General features: G+C 37.4%; 3 protein-coding genes across 5 annotated transcripts; 2 read left to right on the forward strand and 1 right to left on the reverse strand.

Moving 5' to 3' along the window:
* The first annotated feature begins 164 nt into the window (after window positions 1-164).
* LOC106745304 (protein CNPPD1) lies at window positions 165-4098 on the forward strand. Its single transcript, XM_014620797.1, has 5 exons — window positions 165-445; window positions 657-750; window positions 2441-2643; window positions 2763-2891; window positions 3151-4098. Exons 1-5 carry the CDS (start codon window positions 401-403, stop codon window positions 3961-3963), a joined length of 1284 nt encoding a protein of 427 aa, XP_014476283.1. The 5' UTR covers window positions 165-400; the 3' UTR covers window positions 3964-4098.
* A 66-nt stretch (window positions 4099-4164) lies between these two features.
* Window positions 4165-7614, reverse strand: LOC106745305. 3 transcript variants are annotated; one of them, XM_014620798.1, is made up of 8 exons: window positions 6953-7614; window positions 6756-6876; window positions 6462-6561; window positions 6313-6334; window positions 5374-5415; window positions 4959-5026; window positions 4683-4886; window positions 4204-4533 (listed from the first exon to the last, which is right to left on the reverse strand). In XM_014620798.1, exons 1-8 carry the CDS (start codon window positions 7293-7295, stop codon window positions 4459-4461), a joined length of 975 nt encoding a protein of 324 aa, XP_014476284.1. In that variant the 5' UTR covers window positions 7296-7614; the 3' UTR covers window positions 4204-4458. The 3 variants fall into 3 exon arrangements, with proteins under 3 accessions (XP_014476286.1, XP_014476284.1, XP_014476285.1); XM_014620800.1 differs by lacking the exons at window positions 6313-6334; window positions 6462-6561 and having other exon boundaries at window positions 4165-4533; window positions 5374-5400; window positions 6751-6876; window positions 6953-7612; XM_014620799.1 differs by lacking the exons at window positions 6313-6334; window positions 6462-6561 and having other exon boundaries at window positions 6751-6876; window positions 6953-7612.
* Window positions 7615-8946: 1332 nt separating this feature from the next.
* LOC106745306 lies at window positions 8947-14815 on the forward strand. The gene is made up of 8 exons (XM_014620801.1): window positions 8947-9048; window positions 9166-9208; window positions 9342-9469; window positions 9558-13757; window positions 13886-14049; window positions 14126-14330; window positions 14416-14538; window positions 14604-14815. Coding segments are annotated over exons 1-8 (4989 nt in total). The 5' UTR covers window positions 8947-9046; the 3' UTR covers window positions 14728-14815.
* Window positions 14816-16354: the final 1539 nt, after the last annotated feature.

Consider the following 16354-nt stretch of genomic DNA (forward strand, 5'->3'; position numbering starts at 1 on the left):
ATGTTCTGCTGAATATGGCCATGGCTTCTACCCACAAAACTGCATGTTGATTGGCGAACTTCCGTCGCGCGGCAAGCATTTCCGCGTGCTGTAGGCAGATGTCATCAGTGTAGTATTTCCGAACGAGGCTTTGTACGCAGACTTTGGGGACGTCGCAGGACACTGTGAAACAGACCTTGCAGAATAGTTCGTAGGTAACGTGTGTAGCGTTCGTGTGGAGTTGTGATCTCATTTAACCTAAATTAACCAGCACGTAACACGTGCGAAGAATAGTACAATTCGTTGTGACGTTTTTCTACAAATTTTTGCATTGCGTCCACCAATGTAATTTATTCGAAACTATACAGTATTCATACAGTAGTCTTATATAGAAGTTTCTAGTACTTACGAATACTCGACAATGATGAAGAATCAACATACTGCGAATACGTCAACAAAAATACAGGTATTTTATCAAGCACTCATTGCTTTACAAATATTTTAATGTATCCTATCACATTTTGAGAACTATTTTTTATCGAAGATATTAGATTAAGATGGAAGAAACTAAAACATTCGAGTGATCGGTGTTGAAGAATAGGTTAACTGTCATACTCTTAAAATCGTTCCTTAGTGAGTGAAAGTTCTTGATATACTTAGAGCTTATTTTATTACAGGATCTGAGAAGCACGCAGTTCTTGAATCGCATCAAAAAGTCATTATACTATCCCACAAATCCAGTGAATAACTACTTGTCTTTACCAGTTATAGGTTAGTATACATAGATCAACTGGTTTGAGCTTCTAAGAAATTCAAGCTTATAAATTGATTAAAATATTTACATGTTGGCCACTTGGCGGGAAATCTGCTAAGAATTCTTGTTATTCTCTTTGTTTCTTCCTTTATTTTTTTTTTTTATTTTTTTTCTTTTCTATTCTTTATTGTGGTTTTTTTAGTTTTTTTTATTTTTTTTTAATTTAAGTTCTTTTAGAACAGTTTGGCTTACCTCTATAAAATACAAAGATCGTTCAATTTGCGTGCTAAAACAAGACATTGTCTTGCAAGGACATAAATTTGTGTACATAAAAACATAAATAGTAAGGAAATTGATCAATTATAATCGATTATTCTTAGATCATAAGGAAAATAATAAATAAAATAATTGACTATGATTGATCAGTTTGCTTTTGTATTTGTGCCATGGGCCTCATTCTGTGTGTGAGTTCGTTTTATGTTGACAAAATATGCTGACATGAACTTGATGATAAATTGAATCAGTAACCTACTAATTTATCATATTTCACTTTAAATAATTAAAAATTAGTAAATTCAGTTTGGTTGCTACCACTGTATAATCTGCCATTATATTTTGTCGGAAGCTCTTCTGTTATTTTTCCTGATACAACACCAATAAAATGTATAGCAATATTTTGTTCTAGCAACTCTGTAGATGTTAATGTCCTAGTATAACAATGTTTTGTTCTAGCGACTCTGTAGATGTTAATGTCCTAGTATAATATACGAAAATATTCATAAGTGGATACATTTACTATGTATCTACATGTATCTAAATATTATTATGTATATGGTGTTTCTGTAATAATACATAAAAGATATACTTAAGTATATTTATTAACCCCTTGACATACAATGACGAGTCTGACGCGTCATTCATTTCATGGGCCACTGTAGACTTTGACGAGTTTGACTCGTCAAGCGCTTTTTTCGGCGGACGCCGTGCAGTTTACAATTAGATTACATAGTTGCTTCACTCGTGCGTCGATTCTCGTTTGTTTATAACGTTCGAGATGGCCCAAGAACAAAAAAGCATTATAAGCAGAAGACATGCTATATAATTTGTCTCTTCCTAACTATTCAAAGCGTGGCAGACCGTCGTAAAATGAATGCCCGACTTGGCTACAGGCCAAACGTTGGGCACATTTCCCGGAACCTATTCCCTCGACTGATAAAAAGAAATTACCTACAAAGAGATGCCGCGCGTAAAAAACAACATAAGAAGCGAAACAACGTGGCAGTGCAAAAAATGTTTTGTTCTTTTATGTCCCAAACAACGTGGCAGTGCAAAAAATGTTTAGTTCCTTTATGTCCCAAACAACGTGGCAAAAAATGTTTAGTTCTTTTATGTCCCAAACAACGTGGCAGTGCAAAAAATGTTTAGTTTCTTATGTTCCAAAATGTTTTGAAATATTCCATTGTACAGAACTATTAAATTATTATTTTTTAATGTTATTTAGATGTTCTTTGTTAACATCAATCTGATTAATAAAAATCCAAATTTCAAAATAAAATGTACTCTTTCTCAGCTTTCACGTAACTGTTCAGTTGAGCGAAATTAAATAGTATTTTTTGGTCGCATTAAGTTCCATTTAATTTGTATGTCAAGGGGTTAAGCATTGCGAAATAATAGGATTGGTGATTAGACATTTTCTTACATTTTCAGAATCAACAGCTGAATTCATCACAAAAGAAAGTGGTCAACAATTAGAAAAACTTGATGTGGAGGTAGCAAGTAGGATATCTAATGCCATATGTGCTTCCCCTTGTGCACTTGTGCTGGCTCTGCTGTATATCGAAAGACTGAAAAACTGTAATCCCCAATACCTTCAGCAAGTAGCACCATCCGAACTGTTCTTGATATCTTTGGTAATTGTTGTACTTTTATAGTTGCCTTTTTTTGAAGGTACAAATTGAAATTATAAATCATTAATACTAATGATATAATTGCATATTGCTTATTCAAATATTTTATTAACAATTGTTAGATGGTGGCCAGTAAGTACCTACACGACGATGGTTCGGAAGACGAAGTTGTAGACGCAGCATGGGCAATTTCAGGAAGACTAACTTTATCTAGAACAATTAAATTAGAGATGGAGTTTCTTAAGGCAGTCGTAAGTGGCATTTGATATTTTTATTTGCATTTTTTTAAATATACATACAATACTAAGAAAAATTTACGAAGCTTATTGGCGCACTTATTAGCCAATTAGTAAAATGACTGGAATATATACATGTATATATGAAAGCATCGGCGTTATATTATCTAGATTTATTATTTATGATAAATACTGATCGTGCTTGCTTAGCTATTGCAAATTGGCCTATCTTTATTTGCGAAGAACGTTCCATTAACCCACAAATTATTTGCAGAATTGGATGGTATCTGTGCGACAAGAAACGTTTTGGGAAAGGCTGCGACAATTAGAGAAGGAGGTGGCTTATCGGGAGGTACAGAAACGAAACTGGTGCTCATATACCGAACTGAACTGTCTCATGAGTTACAGCCAACTGATCACAGTTGCGAGGTCCGTTATGCTAGTCTGCTGTATCTCTCTGACGGCCTATGTAATCTGCTTTCTGATTATGTTTGGAAGCACTTTCGTCCTTCAGGCGATCACTTTATGCTGCATTTGGTTTGTCCGAACGTGGCAGATCGTGAACCTGAACGAAACTAACATTACGTTGTGCAGCAACATTCCGCCGAGTCCGCTTATTGATGCGCGATCTTGTGTGTTCAATGACGAGCATGTAATGCCCGCTTGTTCGTTGTTCGGCGACTACAAAAATGAAGACCGTATCGGCGTGGAAATCCAAAATGCGGACGAATATGTCATTGGGCACGCTGACAACACCAGCAACAACAGCGATGTCAACTGGCAATGGTGGTTGAACTCGACGATGACTTGGCTCGCAGAGTACTCCTCGAAGAATTTCACTAGTCAGGTCACCAAATTTAACGACACCGGGTCGATTTTCAGTGGCGCAAAGTTTCCGTTCAATTCAACGCAAAACGAAAGGATAAGGAATACGGAGGACTTCGTGTTGCACTGGCAGAAAAGGCTATACTGGATTTTGAATCGGCTGAAGACACACTGGATCGAATTAAACTATTCACATCATAAAATTCTCCAGTCGATTCATAGTATTGATTTTCTAGTTCAAAGTCGACGGTTCGACCGTTAGATAAAGCCTTTCGCGGAAAAAAACTTAGATTTGCATATGTATACGCGCGTGAAAAATGCATAATATATATATTTTTATATCGACTTTTTATGTAACGTTCGATACCAACAGACGCGTTTCTCCATTATTCATCTTGTATCGAATATTTGTAATATATATATATGTATATATATATATATATATATATTTATAACAAGAATGTTGTTGTTATTGGTTTATGTCAAACTAAGGTTTCCCTGATCGTCGATAAACCTCGCTATTAATAATCATTATGATCATTACATAAATTCTGCTCTATACATTTATACATTAAATACATTCACTAAAATAAGTCATGTTATTACGACAGTTGAAGATAAAAAGTCCACAGAGGAGTTTGTGATGAAGTGCTTATTGCAGGTGCAGGACGGTTGCGATCCTTTCGCGTGTGAATTATAATCTCCTAATTCTCAAACATAACGTCCATTATCCTTCTTTTTTGTTTCGATAATTCAACTATCGGAAAAGCGCGGCTACCGGTATAGGCGTCATACCAATGAGACATCCGATTGTAACTCCGATGACTCGGCCCTGTATATTCAACGGAAAGAATTAACACAAACTTGCTGTTGATGTTATTCGGTGAAAAAATATCCGTAAATATGTTAAATTCAATATATGAATTGTTAAAGTATCGTTTAAGTAATAATTCGACATAAAATGCGACGAGACAATCGTACCACGTTCGCGGCAACCCGCGTCCTAGGTAGATTCAATTGTGTCAGTGTTAACTTCGGCGCTTCGAAGCCGACTTTCTGGGCGAACATTTCAACATAGTGCACCGACCCGATTCCAATGACGTCAGACACCGTGTTGCCCAAAGCGGCCGCTGCCATGGTCGAGATTGGAAACTTCGCGTTCAACATCACCTCGATTTGATCGCCCTGAAAAAAAGAGAGACCAAGCCGTATTGTAAGTCGGCACACATCACAAAGAGAGTCCGTAAAAATACATACCGCAATGATCATGATGAAATTGTCGAGGAAACCAAATCCAACGAACGGAATTGCGTTTGCGATCGCGACTGCAAAAATATCATATGCGAGATTATTCGTTTGTACTTATTTTTTTCCACTGGTAATCTGTAAAACATGAATCATGCGACGATTGTAACGTGAATTTCGTTAAAATAAAATGCATCGCGAATGAAGAATGAAAGATTACGAAGAGCTTATTTGCAATTAAGACGGATTATTTGCGCTCAAAACTTGCCTCAATCACTGTGATGTTGAGCAAATGTATAATTAGTTTCAATGTTACATGTGTACAAAGACCTATTTCAAAGACTATAATACGCACAACTATTGTGTTGTCGCAACAGTTAGGCAACATGCATTGGTTGTATTCTTTAGTAAAAAAATTAATGCGTACCTAGCACCAGTTCTTTCGTGGACGGTTCTGCAACATTTTCAACTGCAACGGGAAAAAATTCAACATATATCTACAGGTTAACTGTCCAGCCAAATATTGCTATGCATAATCACCCGATAAAATTAACAAGCACTAAAATACTCTACAAGACCTATTCTTTACCCATATAATTTAACCCATTACATGCAAACATTGTATACCTAAAAAGATAACGATCACAATAGAGTAACATATTCTTTTACAAGTTTGATTTCTAATTTAATATTGTACCCTTCAAGATATACATAGTTTGCTCATATGTATGAAATGCACAAAAAAAACCTTTATTCTATTTTAAGTTGGACTTTTCAGATGAGAGATTTTAAATCTCTTGAATAATTAATACTACTAGTGATAACTAGTGATTTAAAATGCAGAAAATTTGACTCCAAGGTGCGAAAATTTTGTTCCCTTTAGCTGGGGAAGTTGTGATCCCAGATGGTAATGCCAAGATTAATATCTGTTAGTATGTACAAGAAAAGGATTGCAGGATGTTAGACGACATTCGGCCACGATATTCGATACAAGCTTCAGTCAGCTTCATACTTTATAGAAGAAATTTCAAATAGCTCTAGTTTTAAGATCTTACAGTTTGATGGAAATGTTAAAAACACCATTAAAGACATAAGCATATATTCCCAGCTCTTTGTTGCTATCAATTTTGAATAGAACCTATATCATGAAACTATATTTTAATATAGTTTTAAAATTGATATTTCAAAGATCAAGATATCAGGATATAACAAGAAGAAGAAGAAGAAGAAGAAGGAAAACGAGATAAGAGACAAACTTTGATAATCTATTCGTCTATTTGCTTCAGAGAAAAATTAAAACAAGTTCCCACAGAGTAAAAGAGCTTTAGGTAGAAAGACAATTCTAAAAAAATGTCGAAAATATTACCTAACTGCAGCAGTGTGGATGACTGTAAAACATCCGAAAGTTGAATCAGAATAGAAGGCAGAAGAGGGTTAGTGTAGTTAAAACAGAGAGCAATAGAGAGAAAGGGAGAGATAAAAAGAGAATAAGAGAATGAGGTAAGTTTAACTTACAGAATAACATCCATGGAGATCGCATTGCAGGAAAAAGATTCCATTATATCCAAAGATACCATTAAATAACAGTCGAGGTGTTAATTTTATTTTGCGAGATCTACAGGTAATAAGTCTAAGTTAATGCTTGTAATGCTTTCGCGAATGTAACAAAACGCTACATCCTATCAAAGATTTTTTTCTTTTTCAAAATAGAACACTGCACATCTTTCTTTCTTTCAGTAGTCTCTCGCCCGGCTAACAAAAGTTAAGACATACATAACTAAGATGGTAAATCTTGCATCCCTACCGTACTTGCGACTCAGCCAATCGTCTGGTACAGGGCAATAGGTTCCTGTAGGATCCACCTCACCCAGTGATGGGATTTTACTAGGTCTACCAAGTTTGCTCCTCCATCGGAAAGCCGCCAGTTGACCTCACAGAAATGTAACATCATTATAATGCATTATTTGTAAACTTTGCGCGTGAGTTCAATATCATAATCTACCTACCTTCATAGCCAGCTTTGTCCTCCTCGGATTTGCATTCATTCAACGCAGCCAGGAAGAGCTTGCGCTCCTCGGAGGAGAGTTTTGACGTAAACTCTTTCGCTCGTTGCTTCGTCAAAACTTCGGAGATATTGTTAAATGAGATCGGAGCCCTCGCGGAAGAGAAAGTACTCAAGATCCGTGAAATGTCAGTGATACACGACGACACGGGAAATCGGCGTAATAACGTGCCGCTCATTAATAACGTTTCGTTACGATCAGGATAATGCGGTTGCTTGCTGTTAAGTCGCACGATATCCCGCGAAATGAATCCTCGTCGACTGAACGCTGTTACGGACACGCACATTTTGGCAACCGGGGAAACCACAGGATCGTCGACGATGAGTGGAGAATAACTCGTCGATTGTTCGCGTAGTCTTGCACGCTCGAAATGATCTCGCCGCTAAAGATATCACCCGGCCGAATCCGGTGAACGCGAGGAAATATCTGCAGATCGAATCATCGATAAGATTACGCCTCTTCAATGTTTCACGAGGAGTGATATAAATGACATCAGTGACATATATATGTCAAACATAGATCAAACATTCATGCTGCACTTCGACTATAGTGGCGGAGCGAAGCCGGAAATCGGTACTTCGAAAGTGAGAAGCGTTTTGTTTCAGCCGTTTTCTCATTCTGCGTGCTATTAGCACGGAGAGTTTGTTCTTTTTGGCTGTATTGAAGCATCTTTCTTCTTCAAATATCTTTGCGTTATACACGTGCATTTTATTCAAAGAAAAAATGCTACTGCAATTTACATATGTCACAAAGAAATCATGATCCATTAGAGTTACATGTGGATCATAGCTCCCCTCCACGCTAGTGTTCCTTCCAGGATGAGTTCGAGGAGACACTATTTAGCGCTACTACATCACTCTATCCTTGTTGTACACGTAAAGAGTAAGAGTGGGCTTCTGCCCATGGGATGCGATAACGCATGCAGCGGAAACCGTAAACTTCTAGTTCTTACCAGGAAACAGCATGTTGATTGGCTACCGCGTGAACTTCCGCCGCGTTGCCGCGTCCTGTAGAATAACGCGGTAGCGTTAAATAGCGTCTCTCCGAACGCATCCCTAGTATATTATACAGTTCAATATTGCATATAGAACACGGCAAATACTTGCGCGCAACCAGCATCTTGCGTTCTATACGCAGAGCCATGAGTAACGTCATTTCCGCTAAGAGGAAAGGATTGTTGATGGAGAATTCACAGCTCATAGCATATTCGGCGTATAAGAATTTTATTTTTAATAGGAGACTTCGCTTCCTACACCCATCAGTTTCACCAGCGCGAGTTAATCAAATCGATTAAATTCAACTCTTACATTGAAACTGTCCAATCGCATAGTTGTTGGATAGATGCGATTGACCAGTTCCAATGGAAAAATTCACGTTGATGAAACCAGGCTCTAGATTTCCTAACTAGTGACACATTTATCTCTAGAAAACAAATCTTATTGGACGTCCGATGTTCTATATGAGGTACGTTCGGGGAAACATTATTAACTAGAAACGTAAACTACTAATGCTGTTCGTGGGATTAATAAACGAAAGCGATAGCTCCATTTACGGCATTAGCGTAATGTTAGCATTTGGTCTGTTCTTTTTAGCTATACTGCTGAACCGGTGCAGCTATAAAAAAACAGACTAAATTATTGCATTCAGAAAATACAGCGATTAATGAGCAGTCAATAATTATTGGTCTTTTTTTTGTTAGATCTTTAAATTTAGAGCGATCAAAATGATGACGTAGCACGTTACCACTAGTGACGCCACGATTGTGCTTATCAAAACTATACTCTAGTTCGGCGAACAGCCTTTAGCGCTAAATAGCATTAATAGTGTCTTCCCGAACGCACCTATAGAAAGTCGCAGTATGAGTCTCCATTAGTACATACTTGTTGCACTGATACAAATAGTTCAGCTAAAAAGAACAAATTTATGGCGTGCGACGCAGCGCGTCGGAGCCATTATTGAAGTCAGTTAAAAAAAAATTTATTGTGGCACAGAATTTTAAATGATTATAACTGATTTTTCTTTTTACAGTGTAGTAAGATGTAAGTATTGCTTGTTTTTTGTTATTTCATGGACATAAGTGAAGTTAAAACGGTATAAAAGGTATAAAAGATTCTTATTTTTGTGTGGAAAGGATAATGTCTTTTTTCATGTCATAGGGTTCCCTCCAAACCTAAAAAAGAAGAATCCAGACGTTCATCAGTAAGTATTTTAGTTTACGTTGTATTTTTATATTATTTTATAACTTATTTTTCTAATATATTTTTGAGAGTGAAAAACTTTCTATTTTCGTGATGTTAATTTTTAACATTAACGATGTTCGATGTTTTTATAGATTCTTAAACCACAAAAATCCAGACAGCCATTGCAGAAAATAAATATCAATTCCTCATCTAATGAAGATACTCCAGCCACATCAAAGGTCAAGAGACGTGTTAGTTTTGCAGAAAAGAAACATGTTAAGTAAGTACCTTTTAATATAAGTAGAATACGAGTTAGATTATAATTTGTTTTTATACTAAGAATATCTCTTTAAATATGCTTTGTGCAGAGAATTTTGCCATTCCACGGAGCAAGGAACTGTATGGGATAACACATACGAAGAACATGATTCTAGTCTCAAAGCATCTTTTAGGACAGATCAAAATACAAAAGTTGAATCCAAGGAAAATGCATCAAAAGTTACTTCTAAAGGTGACTATACAGCTGTTGGCACTGAAGCCAATTCAAGTCATAGAAATGATTTTAATCTAACAGATAGTCAGCCACATGCTTCTGCCATAGAATTCTATGAAAATGATAAGGATAATGATTTAAATCCCACTAATCCAATAGAACATGTAGAAATATTTAGTCAAAAACTTCTACTTGGGCAAACTATTCTGTCAAATGTATCTAAAAGCACATCAAGCAATATTGTTACTGTATATGTAGACAATGATAAAGAGAATGATTCACATGTTATCAGTAATGAATATTGTCCAGAGATATGTACTAATAAAGTTGGCTCTGAAATGGAGAGAACATGTATCCAAGATCAATCTATGGAATTGACTATGATGATACCAACATCTTCAGTGAATTGTGATATAGAAGATAATAAGCAAAAAGATACACAGAAAGATAATGTTGCATCACATCAGGATTTTGACACAAATTATACTACCATGGAAATGACTAAGGTAGCGTCATGGAGAAACAAAACAGAAATATACGATCCAATTTCAAAACAAGAGAATATGTATGAAAGAAAGGATATGAACAATTCAATTACTTTTACTGAAAGAACCAGATCATTACACAAGTCTATGGATATTACTGAAACTGTATCAGTCCCCTCATATCACGAGAAAATGTATAATATCGAACATGCTGTAGAATCATTGGTCCCTAATTGCAATAATGAACCGATAGAGATTACTCAGGCTATTTCAAGATCTGTAGAGCCTATCAAGTCTGATTTAGAAGTTTCCAGGAAAATTTCAGTAATAATGCAGAATTGCACAAATAAAAGGCGTGACACCACAAGTAACAGCTCGACATCTCCGATAAATTTACAGGCAACTAAGAATATTGTTTCTAAACGGATACAAAATGATTATTCCAGTTCACATCTTATGCCAGATAATTCCATAAAATTAACGAGCGTAATACAATCACGGATCGTAGCAGATTCTGACACATTTAATCCGAATGATAACAAAAACAATACAAATTTTAACACTTCAATGGAAATGACTATTGCCCTACCATCTAAAATATACAAACAAAATGCTACACAGCCTTGTAACAAAAGTGCAGTTGAAGAAAATAGTTTGAAGGAAAATTGTGAAACTGAAGGTACGGATAAAACTGAATTCTTCAACGATGTACCAATGGAAATGACGAGACCTATAAGCATGTACGAAAAAAACATTCCGTATTTCCATGATGAAGATACAGTTTCAGGAAAACATTTGCGAAAAAATCGTAAAATTAGCGAGAATTCTGATAAAACTGAGTTCTTCAATGACGCCCCAATGCAAATGACGAGACCTATCAATGTGATATTACCTATGAACGTTTACGACAAAGAGAATTTGAGAACAGACGAGCTTATGTTCGGAGATAATAAAAATACGTTTTCGCAGAATACATCCATAGAAATGACTAAGACAATATCGTCAAGAAACGGAAGAGAAATTTTCAATCCAATTATTCGTGGAAAGAACATATGTGAGACAGAGAATGAGAATTCTATTACTTTCAGTGAAAGAACCAAATTATTATGCAAATCTATGGATATTACCGAAGCTGTTCCGGATCCTTGGTTGCACGAGAAGATGTGTAATATTGAGAACACTGCAAAATTTGCGGAAGCATTGATTTCTCGCAATACTACAACGCCAAGAACACATTTGCCCGAAGAAAATTCCGCACGATTGCCACTCCAAACTGAATCAGCTGTAAATAATGATGAAACAATTCACAATGCATCAATGGAAATTACTGCCGCAGGTCCGTCGATTATGCATCATATAGGAAACATTAAACTACACAGAACGGAAAATTTGAGTGTTTCTAGAAGCAATGAATTTCAACGTCCAACAGCAAATGATGTAACAGAGTTTAGAAAGAGCGAAATAAGAGAAAATGTTACAATTCCAAGAGAAACTGTGGGGACAACAAATCTACACAGTGCATCATCTAATACTCGTGTTTTAACAAACAATTTTAATTATTCGTTAAGTTCAACCTTGACAAATGCTTTATTACACGAGTCTATGGGTATTACTAAAGCTGTTCCAAGTCCTTTCTTGCACGAGGAAACATGTAATATCAAGCGCACTGCGGAATCCTTGATTTCTCGCAATACTACAACGCCAAGAACACATTTGTTCGAAGAAAATTCCGCACGATTACCACTCCAAACTGAATCAGCTATAAATAACGATGAAACAATTCATAATGCATCAATGGGAATTACTGCCGCAGTTCCGTCGATTACGCATCATATAGGAAACATTAAACTACACAGAACGGAAAATTTGAGTGTTTCTAGAAGCAATGAATTTCAACGTCCAACAGCAAATGATGTAACAGAGTTTAGAAAGAGCGAAATAAGAGAAAATGTTACAATTCCAAGAGAAACTGTGGGGACAACAAATCTACACAGTGCATCATCTAATACTCGTGTTTTAACAAACAATTTTAATTATTCGTTAAGTTCAACCTTGACAAATGCTTTATTACACGAGTCTATGGATATTACTAAAGCTGTTCCAAGTCCTTTCTTGCACGAGGAAACATGTAATATCAAGCGCACTGCAGAATCTTTGATTTCTCGCAATACTACAACACCAAGAACACACTTGCCCGAAGAAAATTCCGCAAAATCGTCACTCCAAACTGAACCTAATAATAAAACGATTCATGATACATCAATGGAAGTTACTGCTGCAGTTCCATCGGCTATACGTCATATTGAAAACATTACACTAAATGGAACGGAAAGTTTGGATGTTTCCAAAAGAAATGAGTTTCCACGTCCAGTAACAAATAATGTAACAGAGTTGAAGAAGAGTGAAATAAGAGAAAATGTTACAATTCCGAGAGAAATCGTGGAGACAACAAATCTACATAATGCATCATCTAATAATACTCGTGTTTTAACAAACAATTTTGACCACTCGTCAAGCGTAACCTTGACAAACGTCAATAGAAAAAGACGAAGTCATGAAGACGAAAGTACAAATGCGAAGAAGTTCCGCAGCGATTCTCTCGAAGAGTCTCAGCCCCCTGTTTGTCACAACATACATTCATCTTCCGACAATGATGATAAACATGTTAAAAACGAACGTTCAACGGAGGACACGATTGATCCTACACAAATCTCGAAACTACCATGCGGATCAAATGTTAATGATAGTTTGAACAATATTGACGATTGTAGCTTCTTAAAAAAGAATCTAGAAAACAGTCTCGTGGAATTGCAGTCGATTAATCCTCCGTCGTTTGTCTATATGAGTGAGGATGAGAACTCCCTCTTCGAGGGAATTTTGTGGGAAGATAAACCTCATGTGTCAATCGATACTGTCCCGATCAATAATAAGAATATTAATTCTCAGAGATTAGAGACGACTGATGTCGAACAGGATGAGACAAAAGACTGCCACAGAAGCGCCGTGACGAATGCAATTGAACATAATCGGGAAACTGATGGCCAAGCAAGAACAATTATCGACGATAATCTAATCGATGAATCAAATCGCCACGCAACAGATAGAGAGCATCTCGATGGAGGTGAAAGCGCAAGTAACGTTAACCGTAGAAAGACGGCAACACTATTTAGTATTGATCATTTCACTGAAACAAAGGTAACGAGAAAAGATCAAGAAGAAAGAGAAATGGATGAAGAGGAATATACTCTGGATGAGGTAAACAATGATGAGGTAGAATTACCGAATATCGAGCAGGAACAATGCATAGAGGTAAGGGAGGAAGTAGAACGTCACATTGATCACCTGAAAGAGACAGAAGCTATATTTGAAGATGAAGTGAATCTTCAAATGTCGATCGAGGAAGATCAAGGTGTATATTGCCAAGAACATTCAAATGGTAAAATAAATCAGCAAGGTGTAGAACAAAAGGAAGACTACGTAGAAAAGAGACTCGACGCGAAGCAGTGCTCTAACGAGACTAAAGAAGAGCCTTTAGTCGAACAGGATCCGTTCTTGTCGCTGTCGCAAAAAATAGAAGCACTTGCCGAGGGGTAAGTACATATACATATCTATACAAGATGTTTCACATAAGATGCTACATCCTTCTTTCTCCGAAGCTGTTAAAAAGGTAATGACAAAAACATCTTTCGCATTTCAACGCATACGCTTCTTTTCACAGGGAAAACTGCATTTGGAACGTGTATTACAAAAATGTCGATAGGAAAATGATTGCGTTCGGTTTCATGTCGAATTCATTGTTGATAATAACATTTTTATCAGACAATCTGAGTCGTCCCGAAGAGAATTTAATTAATGAAATCAAGATTATCTCCCGCCTTGCAGGTGAGCAATCGAATATTAATTGATCGGGAAAATCTTGGAACAGTAAAATATCCCAACGGTATCCTTTTCGCGACAGATGACGCAGATGTACTAATAAAGATAGTTCACGGATTAATTCTGGAGAAAATCAACGTGGAAACATTTACGCACTCGTACAGTACTCACGAGGACGTTCTTTCGATGCTAGACTTGATTTCGCAAGAGGTGAAACTAGCGATGAATTTCATGTTTGATTTAAAGCGTTTGGACGACTTAAACTTGATGGAGATCGCTCGCGATAAGTAATAACTTCCATCTAAATGTTTTCTATGATAGATTCAATAACGCCGCTATTCGAATTATCGTTGTATCATTCGCTTGTTTTAGAATTTCGTTCGTGTCTCGAAGCAAATGTATGAATATTATATTGAAGATCACGATCAATGTTAAACGTTTCGATAAGCTTACTCCAAATGATGTTAACATTCACTGTTTGCTGGGCACGATAAAGTAAGTTGAAAAAGAGATCGCGTCGCACGAATAAAGATTTAACAGATTGCTTCTTCTTTTTACAGAGAAACGGACATTAAAAAATTGATTAAAAATGTGAAAAAGAATCACAAGTTTCTGAGTCGATATATGAACGACGTGAAGAATTATATAGATATAATGGAGGAGATTTCAACGACTCCCGGTTGACTGAATTGACCGAGTCAACACTCCATAAAAATGTCATTTAAATCACATTTTAATTAGAAGAAATAAAATATTCAATATATTTTGTAAATCACTGTGCAATTATATATCTACATTAGAAGTTTAGTGCCCAGTGTATAATTAAGGTTGCGTTTTTATACTTTTATATTATCCACAAATCATACAGTAAAAAATGTCTGTAATAATCGAGGTAAGATTACTATAATTTCTTATAAGTTAATTGTAAACTTGTCTACGCCGATATATACAGCGTGTTTCAAGTTCCATTTGCGTTATCATTTTCGCTTTAGAATCGACTTCGCATCTTTTATGCCTCATTAACATAAACATTCAGACTCTAATTAACTCGACGAACATTGACTATTCTCGTTAGTCGAGCCGATTTCGTGCCACGTGTGAGAATCGATTTCTACCGATTGGCCGATACTGACGAATGAAAGTTCGCATTGGCGGGACGCGCTCCGACTCTCCGACGCAAAACGCGTTCCTTATGCAAGCGCGTCGCTCAAATCGCTCTTTTTCCGCCTACATTTGTATACAATGAAACTCTCGATCAGACTGTCAGTTGTGCGATACCACCGCGCCTTCTTGTCTTTCCACCGGGATGATAAACGGGACGTTCTCGTTAGAACGTTAGCGCTCAAGTTGGACTACCCGAGTCCTTCAAGAGGGTCTAGAAACCAATTTCGAGATTTCGTCGAAGAGTTTCGCGCGACGTTCGACAATCTCGTGCTGTTCATCTAGGCGCGATGCTTCCGAGTCTGCTTTTTAGCGTGGCGCGTTATAAACACTCGGAGAGCTTGTTAAAGAAGTCGGACTTTCTTTCACCGCGGCTACACTAATCTCGCGTGGGTGTAAAGGCCCGGTTTTACGGTGATTTCGTAACGCGCGCGACGGTCCGATTTCCAGTATCAAAAAGCATTTCACGAGGATCCCGAAGACCTTCGGAGCCCCCCTTCTACCACCCCACCCACCTATATTCGTTCTTTCTTTCTCTCCCTCTGCCTCCGGACCTCTTTCCCTCTCTCTCTCCCTCCCTCCCTCTCTCGCTCATTCGCTCGCTCTCTCCCTCTTTCATTCTGTCGTTCTCTTCGCCCACTTCTTCTCGGTCTTCTCCCGTACATACTCGTGCATACGAAAACAGCGTGCACGGGAATCACTCAGCAATACTTTTTTGTATCGCGGACATGTTCTCACGAAATAAATGAAGTCGTAGACCGGAGAAAACACGTCGCTTCTCGAAGACCGAACATGAGACGCGCGCAAAGCGTGAAACTTGTATTTCTGACGTTCGCGTAAAAACTGAAAATGACAATGTTTCTTACGGAATAACGATTTGTATTCTATCGAAGTATCAGAGTAACCAGGCTTAGCCTTAGAATACGCGACAAGCGCTTCGGTGTCTCAGAGTTCGAGCGACGACGGAGCGTTCGAAATTGTTCTGCATGAAAGAGACGTCGAGGTGCGAGTCACTCTCTCCACCGTGGTTGTTCTCGATGATGAAGGGGCGAGTGGCGATGTCGCCCTCGTCGTCACCCGCGATGATACCTGCTCCAGATGCGGCGGAGAGCCGGCACAGAGCGCGGCGCAGGCAAGTGGGCGTAAGGGC

Source organism: Dinoponera quadriceps, unplaced genomic scaffold (assembly GCF_001313825.1).
Source record: "Dinoponera quadriceps isolate SergipeBrazil2010 unplaced genomic scaffold, ASM131382v1 scaffold1527, whole genome shotgun sequence".
Taxonomy (NCBI): domain Eukaryota; kingdom Metazoa; phylum Arthropoda; class Insecta; order Hymenoptera; family Formicidae; genus Dinoponera; species Dinoponera quadriceps.

Bases quoted from the DNA above. Each gene is read 5' to 3' on its own strand.
- LOC106745305 (XM_014620798.1), bottom strand. From the start codon at position 7,295: ATGTGCGTGTCCGTAACAGCGTTCAGTCGACGAGGATTCATTTCGCGG. The intron at 6,562-6,755 runs GTACGGTAGGGA...TATTACCTGTAG, and splicing joins GACGATTGGCTGAGTCGCAA to ATCTCGCAAAATAAAATTAA. The intron at 4,887-4,958 runs GTATGTATTTTT...TCTTTTTTTCAG, and splicing joins ATTTCATCATGATCATTGCG to GGCGATCAAATCGAGGTGAT.
- LOC106745304 (XM_014620797.1), top strand. From the start codon at position 401: ATGATGAAGAATCAACATACTGCGAATACGTCAACAAAAATACAG. The intron at 751-2,440 runs GTTAGTATACAT...TTACATTTTCAG, and splicing joins CTTGTCTTTACCAGTTATAG to AATCAACAGCTGAATTCATC. The intron at 2,892-3,150 runs GTAAGTGGCATT...AATTATTTGCAG, and splicing joins TGGAGTTTCTTAAGGCAGTC to AATTGGATGGTATCTGTGCG.
- LOC106745306 (XM_014620801.1), top strand. The intron at 9,470-9,557 runs GTAAGTACCTTT...TGCTTTGTGCAG, and splicing joins GCAGAAAAGAAACATGTTAA to AGAATTTTGCCATTCCACGG. The intron at 14,539-14,603 runs GTAAGTTGAAAA...TTCTTTTTACAG, and splicing joins TGTTTGCTGGGCACGATAAA to AGAAACGGACATTAAAAAAT.